This window comes from Lynx canadensis, chromosome C1 (assembly GCF_007474595.2).
Source record: "Lynx canadensis isolate LIC74 chromosome C1, mLynCan4.pri.v2, whole genome shotgun sequence".
NCBI lineage: Eukaryota > Metazoa > Chordata > Mammalia > Carnivora > Felidae > Lynx > Lynx canadensis.
The window spans coordinates 92517329-92542767 of record NC_044310.1 but is presented as its reverse complement, the minus strand read 5'-3'; the positions used below and the strand labels follow the sequence as shown (position 1 = coordinate 92542767).

Here is a 25439-nt window from a genome sequence, read left to right as displayed (position 1 = left end):
CTGAAAATTTATGAGAGAGATTGAAACACAAATATTGTAGGGAAGGAGAACACCAGGTTACATTATGTTGTCATCACAAGAAAAACATTTTTTTTTTGCCTTGTCTCAGAAATTTAATCTTTAGACCTGAAACCTAATAAAACCTTTTCAAAGACTTACATAATCAGAACATAACAAGTATTATGTAGAAGTATAGCCATAAGCTCAATACTTTGGTAAGATTACTTAAGATACAAGGTCAAATCTTATGTAATCGGCATTGACAACTTACCAATCCTTAGAAATACAATGTTATATATAAAACCCCTGCAGCACTACTGTGTCAGGTCAGGGGTCAGCAAACCATAACCTGCTGCCTGTTTTGTGCATAAAGTTTCCTTTCCGTTTCACAATACTCATGTGTCTACTAATTACGAATTAAGTGTGGCTGGCAGAGTCCAGCAGTTGTAAGGGCCTGAAAAGCCTAAAATATTTTCTATGTAGCCCTGTACAGAAAGTTTGCCTCGCCCTATCTTAAACATTTAAATCTGTTAAAGAAACAAGCCAGATTTTTTTCCTTGAAGTTCTAACTTCTGATTCTTCTTTTAGAAGTACATTACAAATGTTACCCATCAAATAAAAAATATAAGCATTTAAATGTGTATAGTATAGTATTTGGTATTGTAGCTCCAGAGTGGGACTGTGACAGCTGACATTTGAGTGCCTACTATGTTGCTGGGCACCGTGCATTTATATGCCTTAACCTTTCGCCCCACAGCCAGCCCTGTGACTCTCAGTGGCCGCCTTGTCAGCAGCCCCCCACCACCCACACACCTGGCTCCTGCTTCTTCATTTCTCTTGTCTTTAAGTTGGGGTGATTTCATTGTCCTCCAATTCATCCAACACTTCGGTACTTCACACCTTAGACCTCCTCTCCTCTGGTCTCCAGTCTTCACCTCTGCCTTATCCATTAAGCTCCCATCGTCATAGGCCAGACTTGGTCATTCTCAATAACTGCACTGTCTTGAAAATCAGGATTTCAAACATCTCATGTTGACTGCCACCTCCAATTTTCCAGATCAGGCTAGAGAGTACTCCCCCAGGAATTTTTTGTTAAATTGTGGTAAAACAGAATGTTTACCACTTCAACCATTTTTAAGTGTACTGTTCAATATTAAAGCACATTCATACCACTGTGCAGTCATCAGCATTATCCATCTCCAGAACATTTTCATTCTGCAAAACCAAAACAGTAGCTCCCATCCTCCCCTCTCCAGCCCCTGGTAACCACCATTCTTTGTCTCTGTGAATCTACTTTGCCTCATGTGAGTGGAACTGTATTTGTCCTTTTGTGACTGCCTACTTCTCAGCATAATGTCTTGAGCCATGTTGTAACCTGTGTCAGAATTTCCCTCATTTTTAAGGATGAAAAATACTCCATTGTACATGCACACCGCATTTTATTTATCCATCTGCCAATGGGCACTTGGTTGCTTCTACCTTTTGGCTATTGTCAATAATGCTGGCTGCCTGAAGGTAGGTGTACAAATATCTGCTCATATCCATGCTTTCAACTGTTTTGGGTATATACCCAGAAATGAGATTGATGGATCATATGGTAGTTCTGTTTTTTAATAATTTGAGGAATCACCAAACCATTTTTCATAGCAGCTCCTCCATTTTGTATTCCCACCTGCAGTGCACGACAGTTCCAATTTCTCCACATCCTTGCCAACTTTAATTTTTTTAATGTTTATTGTTTAGAGAAAGACCAAGCATGAGTGGGGGAGAGGCAGAGAGAGAGAGGGAAACATAGAATCTGAAGCAGGCTCCAGGCTCCAAGCTGTCAGCACAGAGCCCTACCTGGGGCTTGAACTTGTGAACTGTGAGATAATGACCTGAGCCGAAGTGAGATGCTTAACTGATTGAGTCACCCAGGCACCCATTTTTTTGTTTTTTGTTTTAATGGTAGCTTCCCAATGGGTTCATGAGATGGTATCTCATTATGATTTTGATTTGCATTTCTCTAATTTGTGATGTTGAGCATCTCTTCCTGTGTTTATTAGCCATTTGTAGATCTTCTTTTGAGAAATATCTATTTGGATTCTCTGCCCGTTTTTGGAATAGGGTTTTTGTTTCTTTTTTTGTGGTTAAGTTTTAGAGTTCTCTATATTCTGAATTAATCCTTTTATTGATTATATGTTTTGCAAGTATCTTCTGTGGGTTGCCTTTTTACTTTGTTGATAGTGTCATTTGATGTACAAAAGTTTTAAACTTTGATCAAGTCTAGTTTGTCTATTCTTTTGTTGCCTGTGCCTCATAACTAAGGTCTCATAACTAAGAAATCACTGCCAAATCCAAAATCTTGAAGCTTTCCTCTTATGTTTTCTAAGTTTAAAGTCTTAGCTCTTACATTTAGGTCTCTGATCCATTCTCAGTTTTTACATATGGTGTTAGGTAAGGGCCCAGCTTCATTATTTTGCATGTGGATAGTTTTCCCAGCAGCATTTGTTGGTGAGACTCCTTTCCCCATTTAATAGTCTTGGCACACTTGTGGAAAATCATCTGAAGACACATTCAAGGATTTATTTCTGGGCTCTCTTTTCCATTGGTCTATATGTCTGTCATCATGTCAGTACCATACTGTTTGATTACTGTAGCTTTGCAGTAGAATTTGAAATCAGGAAGTGGGAGTCCTCCAACTTTGTTCTGCTTGCTCAAGATTCAGTTATTTGGGTTCCCCTAAGATTCTATAGGAATTTCAAGATGGAATTTTCTGTTCTGTAAAATACCTTATTTACATTTTGATAAGGAATGCATTATGTGAATCCATAGATTACACTCTGGGTAGTACTGGCATTTTAACAATATTCCCATTTATGTAGTGTAATTTCTTTCAGAAACATTTTATAATTTTCATTGTTCAAGTCTTTCACTTCCATGGTTAAGTTCATTCCTGCTGATGCTGTTTTAGGAAGGTTTTCTTAGTTTCCTTTTTGGTCTGTTCACTGTTAGTGTATGGAAACACAACTGATTTTGGGATATTAACTTTGTACCCTGTTATTTTGAATTTGTTTTCTTAGTTTTTTTTTAACGTTTATTTTTGAGAGAGGGAGCGAGCGCGTGAGTGGGGGAGGGACAGAGAAGGAGGGAGACACAGAATCGGAAGCAGGCTCCGAGCGCTCAGCTCAGAGCCCGACGCAGGGCTCAAACTCACAGACTGTGAGATCATGACCTCAGCTGAAGTCGGACGCTCAACCGACTGAGCCACCCAGGCGCCTCATGTTTCTTAGTTCTAACAGGGTTTTTTAGTTTGTTTGGTGAAATCTTTAGGATTTTCTGCACATAAGACTCCTTTCTGAACAGAGATAATTTTACTTCTTTCCTATCTGGATGCTTTTTCTCTTTTTCTTGCCTGATTGCTCTGCTCGAACTTACAGTACCATTTGAATAGAAGTGGTAAAAAATGAGCATCTTTGTCTTATTCCTGCTTTTAGAGTAAAGCTTTTGTCATTTACCATTGAGTATGATGGTAGTTATAGGTTTTTCATAAGTGACTTTATTGCGTTGTGGTAGTTTCTTACTATCCCTAGTTAGTTGAGTGTTTTTATCATGAAAATGTGTTGAATTTTGTCAAATGCTTTTTCTGCATCAGGTTTGATGATCAGGTGTTTTTTTCCCCCCCTCTTTCATTCTATTAATGTAGTGTATATATTACATTGATTATTCCCCTATGTTGAACCATCCTTGCATTCCAGGAACAAATTCCACCTAGGCATGGTGTATAATCTTTTAAATATGCCATTTGATTCTGTTTGCTAGTATTCTATTGATGATTTTTGTATCTATATTCAAAAAGGATATTGGACACACAGTTTTCTTGTAGTGCCTTGTCTGGCTTTGTTATCAGGGCAATATTGGCCTCACATAATGACTTAGGAATAGAAAGTATTCCCTTTTTTTCAGTTTGGTAGAATTCACCAGCGAAGCTAGCAGGTCCAGGGCTTTTCTTTGTTGGGAGGTTTTGATTACTGATACAGTATCCTTATAGATTATGAGTCTGTTTTCTATTCATGATTAAGTCTTGGCTGATTTTGTTTCTGGTTATTTGTCCATTTCATCTAGGTTATCCAACTTATAAGCATTCACAGTATTATCTAAAAATTCTTTTTATTTCTGTAATTAGAAGTGATGTCCCTACTTTTGTTTGTAATTTTAGTAATTTGAGCCTTTGTCAGTTGTGTTAAACCTTTTAACTAACCTGCTTTTGGATTTGATTTTTTTTTTTTTTCTGTTCTTCATTTCCTTCTTTCTGCTAGTTTTAGGTTTAGTTTGTTCTTTTTCTAACCCCTTAAGCTATAAAAAACTAGGTTGTTGATTTGAGATATTCCTCTTTTAACATAAGCATTTGCAGCTCTAAATATCCCCCCGAGTACTGCCTTCCCTGCATCCCAAGGTTTTAGGATATTGTATTTTCATTTTTATCAGTCTCAGGGTATTTTCCCTTGTGTTTTCCTCTCTATCCACTGGTTAATTTCCACAAATTTGGGAATTCTCTAAAGTTTTATTTATGTAGAGAGAGACAGTGTGACCCAGGGGAGGGGGAGAGAGAAAATCCCAAACAGACTCCTCACCTTCAGTGCAGAGCCCAGAATGGGGCTTGCACCCACAAGATCATGACCTGAAATGAAACCGTGAGTTGGATGCCCAACCAACTGAGCCATCCAGGTGCCCCTCCTTATTACTTACTATTTTAACTCCATCCTGTTGCGGAGATGTGGAGAAGATACTTTGTATGGTATCTAATCTTTTAAAATTGTTGAGACTTGCAGCACCTGGGTGGCTCAGTTGGTTAAGCATAGGACTTTGGCTCAGGTCATGGTCTTGCAGTTTGTGAGTTCCAGCCCCATGTCTGGCTCTGTGCTGACAACTCAGAGCCTACTTCAGATTCTGTGTCTCCCTTGCTCTCTGCCCCTCTGCCACTCATGCTCTGTGTCTCAAAAATAAAACTGTTGAGAATTTGTGGCCTAACATGGTCAATCCTGGAGAATGTCCCATATGCGTTTGAGAAGAATGTGTATTCTGTGAGAACTAGCTGATTTATTGTGTTGTTCATCATCTGTCTGGTTGTCCTACCTATCACTGGGGTGGAGAGTCTTGAAATCGCCAGCTATTTTTATAGAAATGTCAATTTCTCCCTTCAGTTCTGTCAATTTTTTCTTTTCTTTATGTTGATGGCCTGTTACTAGGATTTCAGTATTTTTTTTTTAATGTTTATTTGAGAGGGAGGGAGACACAGAATCCAAAACAGGCTCTGAGCTATCAGTACAGAGCCTGACACAGGGCTTGAACTCACAAACCATGAGATCATGACCTGAGCCGAAGTGTGATGCTTAACTGACTCAGCTGCCCCAGGTCTTCGCTATTAAAGCCACCAGGATTACTGACAGTTGTCACTTCCATACCCTTCATTTTCCTACCTCCTTTCTTAGATGCAGCCTAGGTTCCAAAGTCCATTATTAAAATCATTTCCTGGCATGTGCTTCTCTCCTCCTCCATCCTAGTCTATCAAATTACTGACCCTGATTAAATCTCTATCCTTGGGGTGCCTGGATGGCTTGGTCGGTTAAGCGTCCGACTTCGGTTCAGGTCATGATCTCACGGTCCGTGAGTTCGAGCCCCGCGTCGGGCTCTGTGCTGACAGCTCAGAGCCTGGAGCCTGTTTCAGATTCTCTGTCTCCCTCTCTCTCTGCCCCTCCCCTGTTCATGCTCTGTCTCTGTCTCAAAAATAAATAAACGTTAAAAAAAAAAAATTAAAAAAAAAAATCTCTATCCTTAAGTAGCTGGTTATGCCTTGAGAAAATACATCACTGTACTTACTTCAGTGACTGTGAACTTCGAAGGAGTCCTCAGCGTAGTTCAATAATCCTATTACTTTTTGCTGGTCAACATACTTTCAGTTTCTCAAAGTAACTATGTTCTATTCTCTTCAAAATTACAATGCTCCAACCCCAATCTCTGTTAACGGCCCTACTTCTTACTTTGCTAAGAAAAGAAAAACCAGAGAATTCCTACCTGCACCTACCTCCAAATTTGTACACACATAATCTGCTGCATCACTGGTTCCTCCCTCTACTTGATCATTTACATCAGCAGACATGAGGTATTAACTCCCAAAATAAGAAAAAAACCAACCTCTATATACTTCATCTTTAACTCTTTGAAAATCCCTTGAAAGTTTTGTTTACTGTCTCCCCTTTAACACTTTCCATTTTCTCAACCCCCTCAATCCTTTGTCCCCATCACAGTATCTTTCAGAATGACTAATAATCTCCACATTGCCAAAGCTAGTAGATCAGTCATCATCTTACTCGGCTTCTCAGCAGTGTCTGACACAGTTGAACATTCCTTAAAACATTTTCTTCGATTTGCTTCTACCACTCTCCAGGCTGACTGCTGCTTTGCTGGCTCATCTTCCTCTATTCAGGTAGGTTTTGGAATGCTCAGGGCTTAGTCCTCCTGTTTCAGTATCTATTCTTTAGGTAGTATCTTCCTGGGACTTTAATACCAGCTATATGCTGATGACTCCCAAAGTCATTTCTCTCTGGGGCTATAGGTTTTTTGGGGGAAGGAGGGGAGAGTGAGTATACATGAGCCTGGGAGGGGCAGAGACTGCGCCGAGTGTGAAGGGGGCTTGATCTCATGACCGCAAGCATCACAACCTGAGCCCCCCAGGGGCTCCAGATTTTTATATCCAGTTGTCTACTCAACATCTCCACTTAAATACCTATTTATGTAACTCAAATTTACATACCGAAAGTAGAACTCCTGCTTTTTCTTCCCAAACCTGTTTCTCCTCTCAACTTCTCTATTTTAGTAAACCGCACCATCCACTGACAACAGTTATTCAAAGCAAAAAAGGCAGGAGCCCTTCTTGATTGTTTCTTATACCATCTGATTTATTAACAGGTCTTGCCAATCAACCATAACTTCAAAATATATCCCTGTTCTGACTGCTTATCATCACTACTACCACCACACTAGTCAAAGTCATATCTTTTGCCTGAATTACCACATTGGTTTTCTAGCTGGTTCTCCTACTAACAGCCTTTGCCACTCCACATGCTTTCAGCAGTAGACAGGATGATCTTTCAGACCCTCCAGTGTCTTCCTATCACATCTGGAACACAAGACCTCATCATGGCCTATAAGATCATAAGATCTAGGCTGGTTACTTCTCTATCCTTATCCCCTACCACTCTCCCTTACCCTTTATTTACTCCATGCCAGTCACACTGGCCACCTTGCCATTCCTTGAACCTGCTAAGCTTTTATATCCAAGAAGGGACTTGTCTCTGCATAGAATGCTATTTCACTAAATATTCACATGGCTATTTCACCTTATTCAGATCTCTGTTCATCTGTCAATCCAAGAACATCTTCCCTAACCACCACCACCCCTGGTTACCCCACCCTTTTATCTGGCTCTAATTTTCTTTATAGCAAGTATCAGTACCTGTCATATAGTATCTATCTCTACACGCGCAGAGACTTACTTACTGTCTCTCCCATTAACACATAGGATCCTTTAAAAGCAAGTACATGGCAGGGCACGTGGGTGGCTCAGTTGGTTAAGCATCCGACTCAGGTCATGATCTTACAGTTTTGGGAGTTTGAGCCCCATGTTAAGGCTCTATGCTGACACTGTGGAGCCTGCTTCAGGTTCTCCCTCTTTCTCAAAAATAATAACTAAAAAACTTTAAAAGCAAGTACGATATCTCCATAGTAAGTGCTCAGTTTTTTTGCTGAATAAATGAGAGGTTGGTAGTACGTATCATCCTCTCCTCTTTTTATGAATGAAAAAACAGACACAGAACTAGGGTCAGGCAGTGGAAATGTCTCTTTAGTGAAAATAAGGATTATTTTTCTCATGGTCGTGTTCAAGCCATCTGAGGTATTCCTTAACCATTGTGGCAAATAATTATTAAAATAAAAAATGAAAGCTATCTCATTTCTCCTAAAGCTCTCAACAGCATAAAGGGCCCCAGCTAGACTCTCCCCATATTAATCACTGGTTGCTCCCGATACTAACATTCAGGAAAGCGGGGCTCTTTTCTAGGTCTCCTCCCAATGCCCTTCAGTCTCCTCTCCACCACAGGTCAGAGAGAGGCATCAGCAACACCTTACCTTACCACCCAAAATACAAAATAAGAAGCTATCACAGGGATCTATAGTGTCTGAAGGATCCCTAAATGATAAGTGTGTCCCTAATACAAAATGAGCCTTTCCCAAATTATAATCAAAATACTGCCAAAGCTCTCAACAGCATTTGAGCTACACACAGACCAACAAAAATATGCATACATACTTGACATTTTACAAGGATGTCAAAGAAGTCTTCATCAGGCTCTTTGTTGTCATTAGTCATCAAGTGGCCAAGTACGGACTTATTGTTGTTTTGTGTCAGACGAAGCCCTGGCAAATTAGTGAAACTGGCCCTTTGGTCATCGAGACGACGGCTCTGTGAGCTGGCAAGAAGGTCTAAAAACTCATCTGTGTTGGGGGACACCACGGAAACAGACGGTGCTATGAACAGGGGAAAAAAGTCCCAAACATTATGAAAATATTTAAGCATATTTTTAATATACATCTAGTTCTTTCTGCCTTTTTCAGTCCCAACATCCACTGCCTCCTGCTTTAGCTCTGAGAGGCTGGGGCCTGACCAGATGGGCAGGGAGGGAAGAATAAATCCCAGAATACTTCAGGTGATTCACTTGGAGGTTATTCAGATTTGACTATCTTTCCTTTTATCCACCACCTGCTCAAAATGTAACTTTACAAGATCTTGGGCTAGATTTCAGAAGGTAAATAATCTCTTTTACATAATTTCTCACGTGAGGATGAATGAGACTGTTTTTATTCTCTGCCCTGCATGGGAACCACTTAGCTAACTTAAACTATTGCTGCTAAGTCCTGGTCTACAGAGGAAATCTTCTGGTAGCTGAAAGAGAAAATCTTAGGTAATCCATTTTAGACCTTTCTAAGGCTCAGGCAGGCCTTAGCTTCAGCCTGAGTTAGAGGTTCCTCTTCAGTCTGTCTTGGCTTTTCTTTTTAATCCAGACAGAAAGCATTTGTCTTTTACATAGAATTATAACTAAATTTTTTCCTATTTTTAAAGTTAGATTTTTTTTTTCCTCCAGTCCCAAAGAATCTAGGGAGGAAATATGATATAGTTAGTAGAAAGTACCTGGACTAAAATACAGATAAACCTAGGGAAACCGAAACAAAACCTTGTTTCAAACTGAAGAAATACCAGCATTTCAGATACACCTGGATTCAGGCTCATTTACTGTACCTGCTCTGATGAGAACTAAACTCTCAGAAAGAAATCACAAGAATATCAAAGGGAACTACTAAAATTGGGGGAGAAGCACAGATCATCACCTTTCATCATCACTCGAGATGGAGTGGAAGAAGCCGCAGCTGAAGCAGTCCCGCAGCTCTGTTCTTGTAAGCAGCACCTCTGATCATCCATCCGATTGCTCTGAAATCGGCTTACCAGGTCAAAGAACCCTTCGTCTCCAATAATACCTGCACCGATTTTCTGAAATATTGAGAGAAAATCTGAATATTCCAGCATTATCATGAGATCAATGGAACAATATCATGATATATATGCAAAAGGGTTAAGATTAAAAATTGACACTTTCGGGGTGCGTGGGTGGCTCAGTTGATTAAGTGTCCAACTTTGGCTCAGGTCATCCTCTCGTGGTTTCAGTTCGAGTCCTGTATGCAGCTGTCTGCTGTCAGTGAAGAGCCCGCTTTGGGACCTCTGTTCCCCCACCACCCCCCAAAATAAATAAACTTTAAAGAAAAACTTACATTTTCATTATAAAGAATTCAAGATGGCAACCCTGGTAATCAAGTTATTTTAATCCAATTAACAAAAAGCATTTCTAGTTATTTTAGTTTTTAATCTCTGTATTTCCAAGGCTAAAGAATAAAGAAATGTACCTCAACTCTGGGGAACTGCTCCAGATATTGAATGAATTATGTAAAATATTAGTGATCCCAGGCTCAAAGTTTGGTTCTAAGATTCTACAACAGAATTTAAAAGTAAACTAAGAACTAAAAACTAAGAAAGCACACTGATTTCCAAGATCCTTTATTATATTTTCAGATTTGAAGATCTTGAAAAAAATGTGAACTTCAAATAAATGAGTATTTGAGGCAGAGGGGAACTGGTCATACTTTATTTGGAAGGCTTCAAAGCTTAATATGACAGATGCAATGTTTAATAGAAGTTTCATTCTTCACAATGATGTAAATATTATAGTAGAGATACATATATATATATATGTATATATATATATGTATATGTATATATATATGTATATATATATATATGTAATGTCCTAGGCCTCAGGAAAAAGGCAGAACTAATTCTTCAGGGAAATAGGGGAAACTGGTATTTGAGTTGGCTCCTGAAGAATGAATAACCATTAGCAGGGCAGATACGTTTCATACTGATTAATGTGCAATTCCAAAGGTCTGTAGTATTCAGGGGATTAAGAACTGAAGGGTTGGGGAGGTGAAGAAGGAAGAAGCTGCCAAAACAAGGGCCTCTGTGTGATACACAAGTTATACTGTGTGAAATAAGAGAAGCACTGGTAACAATTTTAAACAGAACTGGCACCTCCAAAAGGTTGCAGAAATTACGTAGGGAAAGAGATCAGGTTCAGGTGCCTATTCCAAAAATCTGGCTAAGAGATGCAGTAGTGCCCTAAGAACTAAGACACAGTAGCAGAGGTTTATTTTCAAAAGGTGGGGGTGGGGACAGATCTAAGGGATGTAGGGATTGATTGGATATGGTTAGGAGGAAGGAGTCTAGAATGACACCTAACTTGGGTGACCGAGTACATAGCATACATAAAGGAAACAGGAGGGTTTGAGAGAGTACAGTCTTCAACATGCAATCTGAGGTTTGGGATTAAATATATACATACGCTATAGTAAGATGTATTAATCACTAACAAGACTTTCCTAGGTGCAAAAAAGGCTCAAATTCAAACTTCTAAACATTAAAACACAGGAAGGGTCCAGAAGTGGACGTTTTTCAGTTGAGCTAAGTGGGCTTCGTTAAAACCTGAAATCTTGAACAAAGGGTATGGCTTTGAGATCTGCTCTAGGTCTATAAAAATATTCCTGAGCCATTTTTATATACGCATAAAGTTTCCTTTTGTTAGTCATACACATAAAAAACTGGTAAAAATCAATACAAAAGACACTACCAGGGTACAGATATGATGGGATGCTGACAAGAGGACCAAGAGAAATTGGTCAAAAAAATAAAAGACGAGCAGTTTTTCCAAAAGCTCTCACTGAGGTGTGCCTAGGTGGCTCAGTCGGTTGAGTGTCCAACTTCAGTTCAGGTCATGATCTCATGGTCTGTGAGTTCGAGCCCTGCACCGGGCTCTGTGCTAACAGCTCAGAGCCTGGAGCCTGCTTTGGATTTTGTGTTTTCCTCTCTCTCTGCCCCTCCCCTGCTTGCACTCTGTTGCTCAAAAATGAATAAACAAAGAATTTAAAAAACTCTCATTGGAAAATGGACTTGATAATTGGAAGTATCATCTTTGTAATTTATTTTGGTTCTTTTATCAGAGTGTAGGGTAGCTAGATTAGAGATATTCCTGATATTTTCTTATTTCTAAATATTTTAAGTTATATTTAATAAGCTGATTCCTGTGATCATTTTTCATCAAAGCAGTTTTTAACTTATAATTTCAACATAAATAGAAGTTGATGCTAGCAGATACTATTTTAAATCAGCATTTTAAAATCCTTGAACCTATGAATTTAATTTGTTCTAACTTCTACAATGAAAGGAGTTTTACTAGGAGACACTGTAGTAAACTAAAAGGTAGTATTTTTGTAATTAGTGACAAATAATTACTGTCCAGAGCAGTGAAGCAACATATCCATGAATGGAGTAATTACAGTTTCTAGCTTTGAAGAAGACAGAAAAGATAGGGAAATATGGAAGACTTCTTTGAATAAAAAAAGATATTTTATATTAAGTGTCTAATATAATTTATCAAATATTCAGTATGAATACAAGAAAACTAAAATGTAGGTACTCAAAGCAGAATACTCAAAAACTTATTTCATACATACCCTCTCAGAATTTGGAATTCGATTATCAATGGAATTACTGGCATCTTGGAGAACTTTAGTGGAGGAATTAGTTTTGCATTTTTTCCCCTTCAATCTGTTGACAAAGAGCAGCTTTGCAGAAGGTTTGGCAATAAGAGGTTTTTGTTTAGCAAGAATTTCACTGTTCCAGTTCTGTACCTACAAAATTATAAACAGATATGGAAAACAGGGCATGAAAAAACCAAAGCTATTTCTGGTTTTCTATCATATTAACCTGCCATTGCCACTCCTCTAGTGTGGGGTGCAGCTAGATCTCTTAATAAATTCCTTTTTGCCAGTATATCTATTTTCAACAGCTTGTACCAAATGCATACTGTGAATTTTTCATCACCAAAACATTAAAATGGTGACTTTTAGGAACTTAAGAGTAAGAAAACAGGGGCACCTGGGTGGCTCAGTCAGTTAAGCATCTGACTCTTGATTCTCACTCAGGTCATGATCTCAGAGTTTGTGGGATCAAGCCCCCATTGGGCTCTAAGCTGATAGTACGGAGCCTGCTTAGGATTCTCTCTCTCTGCCCTTTCCCTGCTTGTGCCCTCTCTCTCCCTCTCAAAATAATTTTTTAAGAAAGTAAGGAGTGCCTGGGTGGCTCACTCGGTTGAGCATCTGACTTCAGCTCAGGTCATGATCTCACAGTTCATGGGTTGGAGCCCCACATCGGGCTCTGTGCTGTTAGCTCAGAGCCTAGAGCCTGGAGCCTGTTTTGGATTCTGTGTCTCCCTCTCCCTCTGCTCCTTCCCACTCACACTCTGTCTCTCTCTCCTTCAAAACTAAATAAGAAAAAAAAAAAAAAAAAAAATTAAAAAAAAAAAGAAAGTTTGCCAAAATCCCATAAAAATATGAAAGGTCAAAGAGCAAATTTTATTCTGGATGTGAGTTAATTAACCTGTTACAACTGGAAATTCTGGATATATGTGGAATTTTTAACGGTATAAATTAACATCTAAGCCATACAGCAGTAATTTTTTTTTGTCATTTTTTGTTTTCACTAACTACTAAATTCTCAACAGGGAAAACATCAGTCATTTATATAGGCCTAGACCTGGTTTAAATATACTTAACCTCTAAACAACAGACTCAATATAACAAATATTTACTGGGGGTTGTGAGAGGGGGGATGGGTTAAATGGGTAAGGGGCGTTAAGGAATCCACTCCTGAAATCATTGTTGCACTATATGCTAACTTGGATGTAAATTAAAAATAAAGTTACTAAAAAAAACCCCAAACCCTAAAATAGTAAGAATGACTAAAAACCATAAAAAACAAAAAAACAAATATATACTGAGTGGAAAGGAAAAACACAGTATGTATAGTAGCTACATGACATTTGCAGCTTTAACATTCGGTCTTAAGTGTTTGTAGTCCAAAGGTCTATAAAGTTACATCACATGAGACACAAATTAGGATAAGTCTTGCCCTGAGGCTATTGTACCTGAGTGAGAGATAGCTAGTGAGTGAACAAGCCAGCTATCTGGGTAAATTCTGGGTAACAAATGAAGTTTGTTTTATTTTTTTTCCCTCTGTTCCTTTTCTCATACAGGTGATAAGGAGAAACTATTTGTTGGGGTGGACTACAGGGTCTATTGACTGGAGAAAAGTAAACAAGCCCAATTATTAGAACATAAAACTCAGGGTGCCTGGGTGGCTCAGTCGGTTAAGCACCTGACTCTCAATTTGGGCTCAGGGCATGATCTCATGGTTTGTGATTTGAGCCCCATATTAGGCTATGTGCTGACAGCCTGGAGCCTGCCTGGGATTCCCTCTCCCTCCCCCTCCCTCACTCATGCTCGCTCTCTCTCTTAGAAATAAATAATAAACTTAAAAAAAAAAAAACATAAAACTCTACCTAAATCCCAAGTGGAAATGTGAAAAAAAAATTTTTTTTAATCTTTATTTTTTAGAGAGAGACAGCGTGTGAGCAGGGGAGGAGCAGAGAGAGAGGGAGACACAGAATGCTAAGCAGGCTTCAGGCCCTGAGCTGTCAGCAAAGAGCCTGATGCGGGGCTCAAACTTGTGAACCTCAAGATCACGACCTGAGCCGAAGTTGGACGCTCAACCGACTAAGCCACCCAGGTGCCCCAGAAATGTGAAAAATTTTTAATGTTTCCTATATACTTATTTGGACTTCTCAACAAAAACACTGAAGAATACAGACTGGAACAATGTCTTCAAAATTATGTAGGAAAATTATTTCCAATTAGTAATTCCATAGTAAGAATTATCAGTCAAATGTGAGAGTAGCAAAAAGGCATTTTCAGACATCCAGGGTCTCAAGAGTTCCCTTCAACTGTGTTCTTTCCTAAGAAATATCTTTAACACAGAATCTCCTTTTTTCTTTACATATGCTTCTTAGCTTGGTTGAGAATAATGAAATAATGAATCGCAACTTTATTATGAGGGAAAGAAAACACAGAACTAATTCCAAACATATTTTAGAGACAAAACTTTGCCATTATTTGGCTCTTGGAAAATTAAAGGGTTGAATCTAGTCAGCTTCTTAATGAAATCTATTGTTAGTACCACTTCAGAGCTAGGCACAAGGCAGCAAATTAATTTTGCTAATTAGTATGTTCCTACAAGAAATAGGAAAAGAGACCTAAATTGACTTAAAAGGTGTTTGTTTTTTTTCTCTTAATAATTTGCAGGGGTTGGGGCGCCTGGGTGGCGCAGTTGGTTAAGCGTCCGACTTCAGCTCAGGTCACGATCTCGCGGTCCGTGAGTTCGAGCCCCGCGTCAGGCTCTGGGCTGATGGCTCAGAGCCTGGAGCCTGCTTCCAATTCTGTGTCTCCTTCTTTCTCTGCCCCTCCCCCCTTCATGCTCTGTCTCTGTCTCAAAAATAAATAAACGTTAAAAAAAAAAAATAAATAATTTGCAGGGGTGCCTGGGTGGCTCAGTCGGTTAAGTGGCCAACTTTGGCTCAGGTCATAATCTCAAGTTCATGATTTCAAACCCCAAGCTAGAATCTGTGCTGATAGCTCAGAGATTCTGTATCCCCCTCTTTCTCTGCACTTCCCCTGCTTGTGCTCTGTCTCCCTCTCTCTCTCAAAAATAAACAAACATTAAATAAATAAATTGCAGATTAGCCTAATTAATTAATTAATTGCAGATTAGTCAGATTTGCAAACTGACAAGATAAGATGTAGACAGATATCTGGGGAAATCACAAAGTCCTTCAGGAGTTAACTAGGATTTCTGAAAAACTTTATATATATCTGGCTGATTTGAACTTATGAAAACTTTTCCCACAAAAAATGTCAATATTAAAAAATCATATGCCTATTATAATAGGGCAGAAAAATGTTTAATAACATGGAAATAATAACTACACATTATAAAATATCTATAAAATATTAATATTCACATGAAAATGCAAGATGAATAAATACCAAAATATTACTTGTAGTTACCACAGAGGGTGGGATTACTGATAATTTTAATTTCCTTGTTGAAATTTTCTGAAGTTATTGTAATGAACCTATTTTATAAAAAGTATTTTAAAAAATATACCATAAAAGAACAACAGCCTGCTTTAACAATGTAAAAATTAAAGGTGGAAGAAAGGACCTAGATTTCTTTTCTTCACTAATCTTCTCCCTGGGTGGGGGGATGGGTGAAATAGGTGATGGAGATTAAAGAGTACACTTAGCATGATGAGCACTGAGTAATGCACAGAAGTGTTGAATCACTATACTGCACACCTGGAACTCCCATACACTGTATGTTAACTACACTGGAATTAAAAAACTTAATAGAAAATTATAAAAGAAAAAAATAACTTTTCTAATTATAAAGTCCCTTCTCTGTTACTGAAAACAAAAGCCTAAGGAAGATGCATCTTGAATAAACAGTTGTTAGTGAAGAAAATGCTTTTAAGAAATGCAGCCAGAAAAACTAGCTTGATCATACATATCACTTATCTTACTAATAATGTTGTTGTTACTTAGTTGGGGGAAAAAAAAGCTTCCTAACCCTTTAATTTTCCCATTTAAAAAAAGTAATTAAAAAAAGTAATACATGTACATGTTAAAATGTTCAAACAGTTCAAATTAAAACTGTGTACAAAGTATCTCTTCTGAGACATCCACTCCTTTTCCCAGAAGCAATTGTTATTTTTATTAGCAGGTTTCTTAGAGATTCTTCCTGAAATGTTTTAAGCATCTACAAAGGATATAGATGCATAATGCTTCTCTTAAACAGATGGCAGCATATTAGGCACATTCTTTTTAGACTGTACTTTTTAAAAATTCTTTTTAAAGGAAAATTTTAAAGTGATACCCATACAACACAAGGTTTATTTAAACTATTCATGTAAGTTAAAAGTTACTTAAATATTTGATTATAACAGTTCAAGAAATTTAAAAACCTAAAGGCTGCCAACCTTTTCTGGTGTTAACTTCATAAGTTCCATGTTTTCCATACTGTGTCGGCGTCCAAACTTCGGGCGTGCACCTTTGTAAAAAAAAAAAAAAAAAAAATTCAAATACATGGGGAAGTCCTTAAGACTACAAATTCAGCATGACTAGGTCATTCAATTTTAAAGTCTGTTACACAAGCCCATATGGAAGGAGGAAACATACAAACATGTATTTTTTTAAGAATAATAATTTTCCATACCAACTACATAAAAATAGAATATACACTCCCTCTAAAATGCTTTGATGTAGGGAAGTTACATTTTGGTTGGAAACTAACTTTGGTTACTGACATTACCCCTTAATTTAGAAAAGGCATTTTATAATAACTGGTTTTATACTATCCACAGAAACTCTTAAAAGAAAATGAGAAGGACAAATCCCGTATGATCTTATAGTGGAATCTAAAAAGAAAAAAAACAACCCGAACTAGGAAAAAAAGAGATCAAACTTGTGATTTACCAGAGGCAGAGGATTACGGAGGGGGAAAGGAAGAAGGTGGTCAAAAGGTACAAACCTCGGGTTATAAGGTAAATAAGTACTAGGGATAGAACGTACATCATGATGACTACAGTCAACATTGCTGTATGACACTTAGGAAAGTTGCTAGGAGGGTTTATCCTAAGAATGTTCATCATAAGAAGAATATTTTTTTCCCTTTTGCTATCTGTATGAGAAGATGGATGTTAACTGAACCTACTGTGGTGATCATTTCACTAGGTATAAATCAGGTCATCATACTGTACACCTTTAATTTACAATAACGTATGTCAAATATTTCTCAAACTGGAAAAAACACAAATTTAAAAAAACCACTAAAATGATTATAGTAGGGGAAAAAACAAACTGTAGGGTAGTTTAAGTAAGTAAAAACCAGTCGGTTAAATGTCCGACTTTGGCTCATCATCTCATAGTTCATGGGTTCGAGCCCTGCAGAGGGCTCTGTTTTCAGCATGGAGCCCGCTCCAGATCCTCTATCCCCCGCCTCTCTATGGCCCTCTCCAGCTCATGTTCTATCTCTCAAAAATAAATAAACATTAAAAAAAATAATAAGGGGCTCCTGGGTGGCTCAGTCGGTTGGGCATCCAACTTCAGGTCAGGTCATGATCTCACGGTTCGTGAGTTCAAGCCTCGTGTCAGGCTCTGTGCTGACAGCTCAGAGCCTGGAGCCTTCTTTGGACTCTGTGTCTCCCTCTCTCTCTCTCTCTACCCCTCCCCCACTCACATTCTCTCAAAAATAAACAAACAATAAAAAAAATTTTTTTAATTAAGTAAAAATCCAAGGAAAAGGCTTTAGGCCTTCAATTTCAAGGTAAGAATCACAGTAACACCTCTAGTTCTATATTGTTACTCATATTCATTTTAAGATCACATTAGATGAGAGATTTAATGCTGACCAGGAAACATGTTTTTTAATTTTTTTTTTCAACGTTTATTTATTTTTGGGACAGAGAGAGACAGAGCATGAATGGGGGAGGGGCAGAGAGAGAGGGAGACACAGAATCGGAAACAGGCTCCAGGCTCCGAGCCATCAGCCCAGAGCCTGATGCGGGGCTCGAACTCACGGACCGCGAGATCGTGACCTAGCTGAAGTCGGACGCTTAACCGACTGCGCCACCCAGGTGCCCCCCCGGAAACATGTTAAATAAACATAAACATGGTCCTCAAAAGTTTTTTCAATAAAGTTAGCATTGAATATAGAGAAATATATTTTCATATCCATTTTCACATTTTCACATCCATTCAATATTTTAAAGATTAAGCAATATTTTAAAGGCATAAGGAATATATGATACCTAATATGCAGCTTAACAAATAAACCACTATCAACATATTAACTCCTCTGTGACTCTCTGAAAATGTGCCTCCTCCTCCCTATAATTTTTTATATTTTCATATATTTCATATGTTTCATCTATATATTTACATATATATAGATCTCCAAGCAATTTAGTTTATTTTATAATAAATGCTCTCATACTGTATATATCATCTAACTTGCTTCCTTTGAGAAACTTTATGTTTGTGAGATTCAGCCAAGTTCATATGTGTAGTTTAATTTTGACTGCCATTTTAGGACTAGGAAATTCTTTATCCATTCTACTGGGGACAGAGATTTAGAGTGCTTCTTATTTTTTGTTATCTATTACAGAAATTCTTGAAAATGTCTCTTTCTCTTAGTGACACGAGCAAGTGTTTCTTCCAGTTTGGATATCAGTGGTATGTAACTGGCAGTGGAAATGCCACATCATATGCTCAGTACATCCTCAACTTTACCAGAATGTTGCCACATTGTTCTTGAGAGTAAACACATCTCTATCACCGTCAACACTGAATGAGAGCTTCCATTACCCACATTTCAATACTGGTATTTTCAGACCTTTTAATTTTCATCTAAGAGATAACCTTAGAAATGAAACAAGAGCTAAACAAAAATCAAATATGTAAAAACATTTGAATCAAAAAGAATAACTAAACAATAAAATATTTTAATTTTGTCATCAAACATTTATAAATTTGAGTGACCCTATAGAAAATAATCATACCTTTACCATTCCTAAGTTCAAGATAACAACCATAAAATACCATATTCTATAGTGATACATCAACAGGACTATGGTAAAGCAAAAAGGTATTATAAAAATTTGAGCTTCCTAAGTTATATATTCTCTCTGGAGATGGTTAACATGCGATGAGTAATTTAAATGTAATTGAGGATAAAGAAATTGGGTTTGAAGACCTGTTACTTACCATGCAAATTGTTATCAATTTCAATATGTTCAGACATTATTGAATTATTTGTGCTGTAGCTCAGACCAAGAACCATTTGAAGATCTGAGAGATTCAGTCGTGCTGTTAGTTCACCACTTCTATCCCCAACCTACAACCAACAAGCATTTATATTTTAGAGTAGTATTTAAAGACAATGGTGAAGATTAGCTGAAAATGTTATGAACCTAAAACTGGAAGAAAATAGAAATGAAAACAGATCTATTAGAATTAAGAGACTGAATGAAATGGGTTTTTCCAATAATAGTTGCTTTAAAGAAAAGAAAAGCTTCTAAAATATGGCAATAGGAAAGCTGATTACATTCTACCAATACTTCCATTCTCTAAATACTAATTGCTCTTAATCTCTACAATCATATTTAATAATAACGCAGGTTATTCTGTGACACATTAAGTTGTCAACACATGAATAAAATTTCCTTAGAATATTGTTTCCATACCATAGTATCTATTAAGCCAGCAATAGATATTACACTAGGCACTTTTACATACACTATCTCTAATTCTTATAATGATTTGCAAGGTAGATGTTATTCTTCCCATTTTACAGATGAGAAATGAGGTTCAGAAAAGATTTCCAAGCTCAAATAGCCAGAAAGCAGAACTGGAACAGGAACAGATAACAATCTTTTTTTTTTTTTTAATTTACTTTTTTTAATGTTTATTTATTTTTGACAGAGAGAGAGAGAGAGAGAGAGACAGAAAGACAGACACAGAGCATGAGCGGGGGAGGGGGCAGAGAGTGAGGGAGACACAGAATCCAAAGCAGGCTCCAGGCTCCGAGCTGTTAGCACAGAGCCCGACGTGGGGCTCGAAACTCACAGACAATGAGATAATGACCTAAGCCGAAGTCGGACGCTCACCGACTGAGCCACCCAGGTGCCCCAGGAACAGATACAATCTGGATTATAAATCCTTGATTATAACAACCATGTTAAAAAAAAAAAAAAAAAAAAAAAGACAACAACTACAACAACAAAAAAAACCCCGTTTTTTCTTTCCATACCATGCTACTTTTCCATGTAGAGACAGGAGGCATATTTTAGTAATCTTTCCATTCCCCTATGCCTGGTCTTACCTTCCTATCTTCCTACATCAAAGCCAATGCAAACAGACCTCTGATCTGTACCTCAAAATGCTTTGTGCAGTTTTTATGCCAAGGGAATAACATAGATTTATTACTAGGTTATACAGGAGAAATCCAGAGAAATAATAGGCCTTCCCCCCTGCTAATTTGTGAATCACACAGCACAGACAGCCGTTTTTTAGTTACATACCTCTCTTGAAATTTCCAAGTGCTTTTCAGCAAAATGCATTGCTTGATCATGATTCCCTAGAGCTGTGTATGCATTTCCTAAGCTCCAACATGCTCTTCCTTCACCAATTCTACAAAACAATTCAAAGCTAAGATATAGTTATATGAAAGGAGAGCTGTGTGTAGAATAAAAGCAATCTAGCAGTAATTAATGGTATAAACAATGTTTTGGATTTTTTTTTTTAAAATATATGAAATTTATTGTCAAATTGGTTTCCATACAACACCCAGTGCTCATCCCAAAAGATGCCCTCTTTATTTTTTTTTTTTTTATTTTTTATTTTTTATTTTTTTTAATTTTTTTTTTCAACGTTTATTTATTTTTGGGACAGAGAGAGACAGAGCATGAACGGGGGAGGGGCAGAGAGAGAGGGAGACACAGAATCGGAAACAGGCTCCAGGCTCTGAGCCATCAGCCCAGAGCCTGACGCGGGGCTCGAACTCCCGGACCGCGAGATCGTGACCTGGCTGAAGTCGGACGCTTAACCGACTGCGCCACCCAGGCGCCCCAAGATGCCCTCTTTAATACCCATCACCCACCCCCCATCAGCCTTCAGTTTGTTCTCAGTTTTTAAGACTCTCTTATGCTTTGGCTCTCTCCCACTCTTGGATTTGGTCTTTCATATAAAGAACATACTATCACATCACTGGAGACATATTAGAATACCCAGATAACACCAAACTCAGAGTCAAGCAAAAAATGGGAAACATCCTTTTCAAACATACAATTTATTATAAAATAATAAAATCTAATAGGTCTTCTAGTTAAACTGCCCATTTTCTTTCCATGACAGCCCTACCAGGTAATCATTCAGTCCAGGTTTGAACACCACTGGGGAGAGAGAATGTACTACCTCTTGAAGTAACATATTTCATTTTGAACAATTACAGAAAAGCAGTTCTTCATACTGAAGTAAAAATCTCTTTCTAAAGCAAACATCACAGACTAAATGCCTGCACAGATTCTGTTTTATCATACAGTTTTTTATTTAAAAAAAATAGCCACCAATATTTAAAAATCAGAAGATTTCAAATAAAACTCAGGACTTCCAGCTTCTCTTGAAAACAGAGGAGTACCTGGACATTACAGACCCTTGGTCCTGCCTGGCATCAGTTAGCTGGAGCTGAGTAACAGCTGTCCCCTTACGCTGGGCCTAATCTCTAAGATCACCACAATTCCCACACTGTTCTAGTCAGGAGGACCTTTGCAGGCAACCGCGTTTGTGACCTACTTATTGGTCTTGGTTCAAGGCTATATGGACCATCGCAAACTCCTATGACATGCTAGCCCTTCAAGCAGTAACGTACAGAGAAGGTAACTAAAACAGAAGAAATTCCTTTAAAAAGAATTAAAAAGAAAACAAAGGAAACAAACTTAAAAACAAAGGAAAAATTCTAAGGATTCAATAATGCATCTACATTTTACTATAATTATAGCAGGGAGCTATATAACTTACCTATCATTTAGCTCTTGAGCAATTGCTAAGTGCTTCAGATGATAATCGATAGCCTTTTCATAGTCTTGAAGCAAAGTGTATGTATTTCCGAGACTATAGCAAGACTGTGCTTCTACAGCTCTGTCTTTAAGCTGTCGAGCCAATAGCAGTGTCTTTCTAAAAAAAGAAATTAATGCTTACATAATGATCATTTTTATTTTTGGCTATAATAATCATAAAATAAAACACTCATTTTTCTTCCTGCCTCTAAAGTAAATTTATTTTAGAGTTTAATATCTCATACTTTCTCCATTACTTTCAGACAAAATGAAGTTGTTTTGGAAACACAAAAACCAAATCTAGACTCTCAGAATAAATTTGAGAGCCCTATTAAATATTCTTCAGAGAAAAGGAATACTGACACAAGACCAAGTGTCTCTAAAAAAACTATCCAAGTTGTAGTGGCAATAGCTTAAAAGTAAGAAAATTTTGTCAACATAACCTCTCTTTTCAATTATACTGTTGTCTTTGCATTTTGTCAAAATTCAAAACATAGTACTCAAAATTCTAATGTGTAGAATGTGTACAATCAGTAGTCACTGATTCATGAAAAATATTAAATACCACATTTAAACATTAACCAGATTCTACCTAACACACATTGAACCAATGAGAACCTAGTGTCCCAGTTAAGAGTGTGGACCCTAAAGTTAGAATGGGTTCAAATCCCAACTTAGGCAATTATTAGCTCTGTCACAGGGCAAGTCACTCAAACTCTGTTTCCTCGTCTGTAAAATGGGGAAAATACCTCACAGGGTTTTGTGAGGATGAAACAAATTAGTATATATGAAGTGCTTAGAATGGCATCTTGCTCACAGGAGATGGTAACAAATGTAAATACTGTTTTGATTATTATTATCAGCACTTAAGCCTACAGATGCTTTAGATCCAGTAACTTAAATGACTCCTACAGTTTCTGCCTAATAGTACAAATATTTCATGTGATTTATAATTACACAAAAAATAGGTATATGATAGATAATATAGTTTTAAGCAAACAAGCCTGAAATTTTATATTTAATGGTGATACCTTCAAAGCTGTCACCTTGGGAGACCATACACTTATTCTAACACTGCCTCCTCTCAAACATTTTTGCAAGACTTCTGGAATTGCTTTGAGGTCCTGGAGTATTTTTCTGGCACACCATTATTCTTTGCCGATATAATTTGCAAATATTCAGAAGTCCTTCTGGAACAAATTCAATTGCTAAAGTAGGTTTACCAAACTGCTACTACTACTGCTTTCTATCCTGAAGGATAGCGATTTAAAACATTAAGATAGCCTTCTTGTGCAGTCCTGAGAGTTCTGAGTTTTAGCCTGCTTATGGAGAGGGCAGCAGGAAGAAGTTTCATTACTTCATACTCCTGTTCTTTACTCAAACAGCCACCATCCACTTTATTGCAGAACTTTTAAGTATTTAATACAAGTAGATCATCTATTAATTAAGACATTTCCATGTCTTTTGGCTTTAAAATATAAGAAACTTTTATATTTAAAATCAAAATATAGGGGTGCCTGGCTGGCTCAGTCAGAACAGCATCCAACTCTCAGGGTCAGGAGTTTGAGCCCCACGTTGGGTGTAGAGCTTACTTAAATAAATCTTAAAAAAATAAATCAAAATAAAATCAAAATCAAAATCAAACTACGTATTCCTTATATAGTAATGTATTTTATTTAGGAGGATATCTTATATCTAACTAATCAACGAACAAATATTAACCATTAGTCAATGTTTAAAGTAGGGTGGGATGACATTCTAGTTTTTAAGATGGACCTAAAGCAATTTTACCTTTTGTTTTTAGATGACAAACTATCCCAAACCCTCTCACACTGGATTCTTTAACAATAAAATACAACTCAATCATTGTATCTTTGGTTCAAACTGGCTTCTGCCTAAGGTCTATATGGGCCTTCAATCCCCACTAATTAGAGAAAACTCCAAACTAGAAAGCACAGACCAGACAATCTCAAACAGTCTACACTTTCCTATTATCTATGTGTCAAGTCTATTGAAAGACCAGAAAGACCCTTCCCAGAAGAAGCTAGGTTTGCCAACTCCTCAGGCAAGTGAATGGGGGCCTCAGTTTATGGTGAGGATCAAAGATGGGCAGGAGAGGGTGGGTGAAATGTTCAACATGAGGGTACAACGGTGGGGAAAAGAATTAAGTGATCACTGATGAAAACTAGGGCATATTTTTGTTACCAGACTTTCTTGTGGCTTTTTGCAAACACATAACTGGGTGAAAAAAAGCATATAAATATACATACCCCACACACTAAACAGGTTTAAAAGACTTTAAAAGTTTAGAATTTCATTTAAAAACAGTTTTAAAGATAAAAACTAACAAAAATATAAAGGAGTCATACTGCTATGATTAAATCGAAGGTACAATATTTATTTAGGACTATGTGCCACGTCCTATGCAAAGTAGATGCTTAATATATTCTTTCATTCAATCCTCACAACAATCCCAAAAGCATCGTCCGTTGCTTTTGGGCATCATCCGTTACAGATGGAAGAAATTGAGGCTTAGAAGCATAAGTTCCTGCTGCTAGTATGTGCAAAAAGCAAGTTTTAAACCCAAAGTCTATGATTTTACAGGACTGCATAACTATTCATTTTACATTTATCTATAGAAATATTAGACTAACTTGTAGTATTCAGAGGCAGTTTCAAATTCACCAAGAAATATATATGCATTTCCAAGGTTGCTATATGCTCTTCTTTCAGCTGCTTTATCTCCAAATTCTTTTGCAATAAGGAGACGCTGAAACAGAAAATTCTAGTTAGATATAGCTATAACAAAACTAAAGAATAATCTAATCACTATTCAGAACACTGATGGGGAAAATGATCTGGCCTCAAAGCCTTGCACTATACCTGTTCATGGGCTATAACCGCATCCCTGAAGTTGCCAAGGAGGTAATGTGTGTTTCCAAGATTTCCAAAGGCACGTCCTTGGGCTGCTCGGTCACCCAAAGCAGTCACTAGTGATAGGTTTTCCCTAAATGATAACAAAAGTTGTGAAAAAATACGTTTGAGAAAAAAATGTATTGATTTAATTTACAAATCAAATTCTTATCAAAAAAATTTCTAAGCTTACAGTCATAGTGTAAATTTTAGAGGTATATGTATGATGGAGGATGATTATGGGAAATAAATGGGAACACTTTACTGAACCATTCAGGCAGGTTTCTGTCCAGAGTCAAGGACAGAGTCAATCTTGGAACC

At 37.4% G+C, this 25439-nt stretch overlaps 1 protein-coding gene across 3 annotated transcripts in view; it reads right to left on the bottom strand.

Annotated features, from left to right (window-relative positions):
* The window catches only part of GPSM2 (G protein signaling modulator 2), a 48475-nt gene that overhangs the window by 848 nt on the left and 22188 nt on the right, over positions 1-25439 (bottom strand). For 2 of the 3 annotated variants that reach the window (XM_032594349.1, XM_032594350.1), the window contains 9 exons: positions 25089-25212; positions 24860-24975; positions 22168-22323; positions 20673-20781; positions 19357-19486; positions 16572-16642; positions 12154-12330; positions 9424-9583; positions 8348-8565 (listed from right to left, as the gene is read on the bottom strand). In XM_032594349.1, the coding sequence (XP_032450240.1) occupies positions 8348-8565; positions 9424-9583; positions 12154-12330; positions 16572-16642; positions 19357-19486; positions 20673-20781; positions 22168-22323; positions 24860-24975; positions 25089-25212 (1261 nt within the window). Of the gene's footprint in view, positions 1-813; positions 1003-8347; positions 8566-9423; positions 9584-12153; positions 12331-16571; positions 16643-19356; positions 19487-20672; positions 20782-22167; positions 22324-24859; positions 24976-25088; positions 25213-25439 lie in introns of all 3 variants that reach the window. The other variant, XR_003970764.1, reaches the window with a different exon arrangement.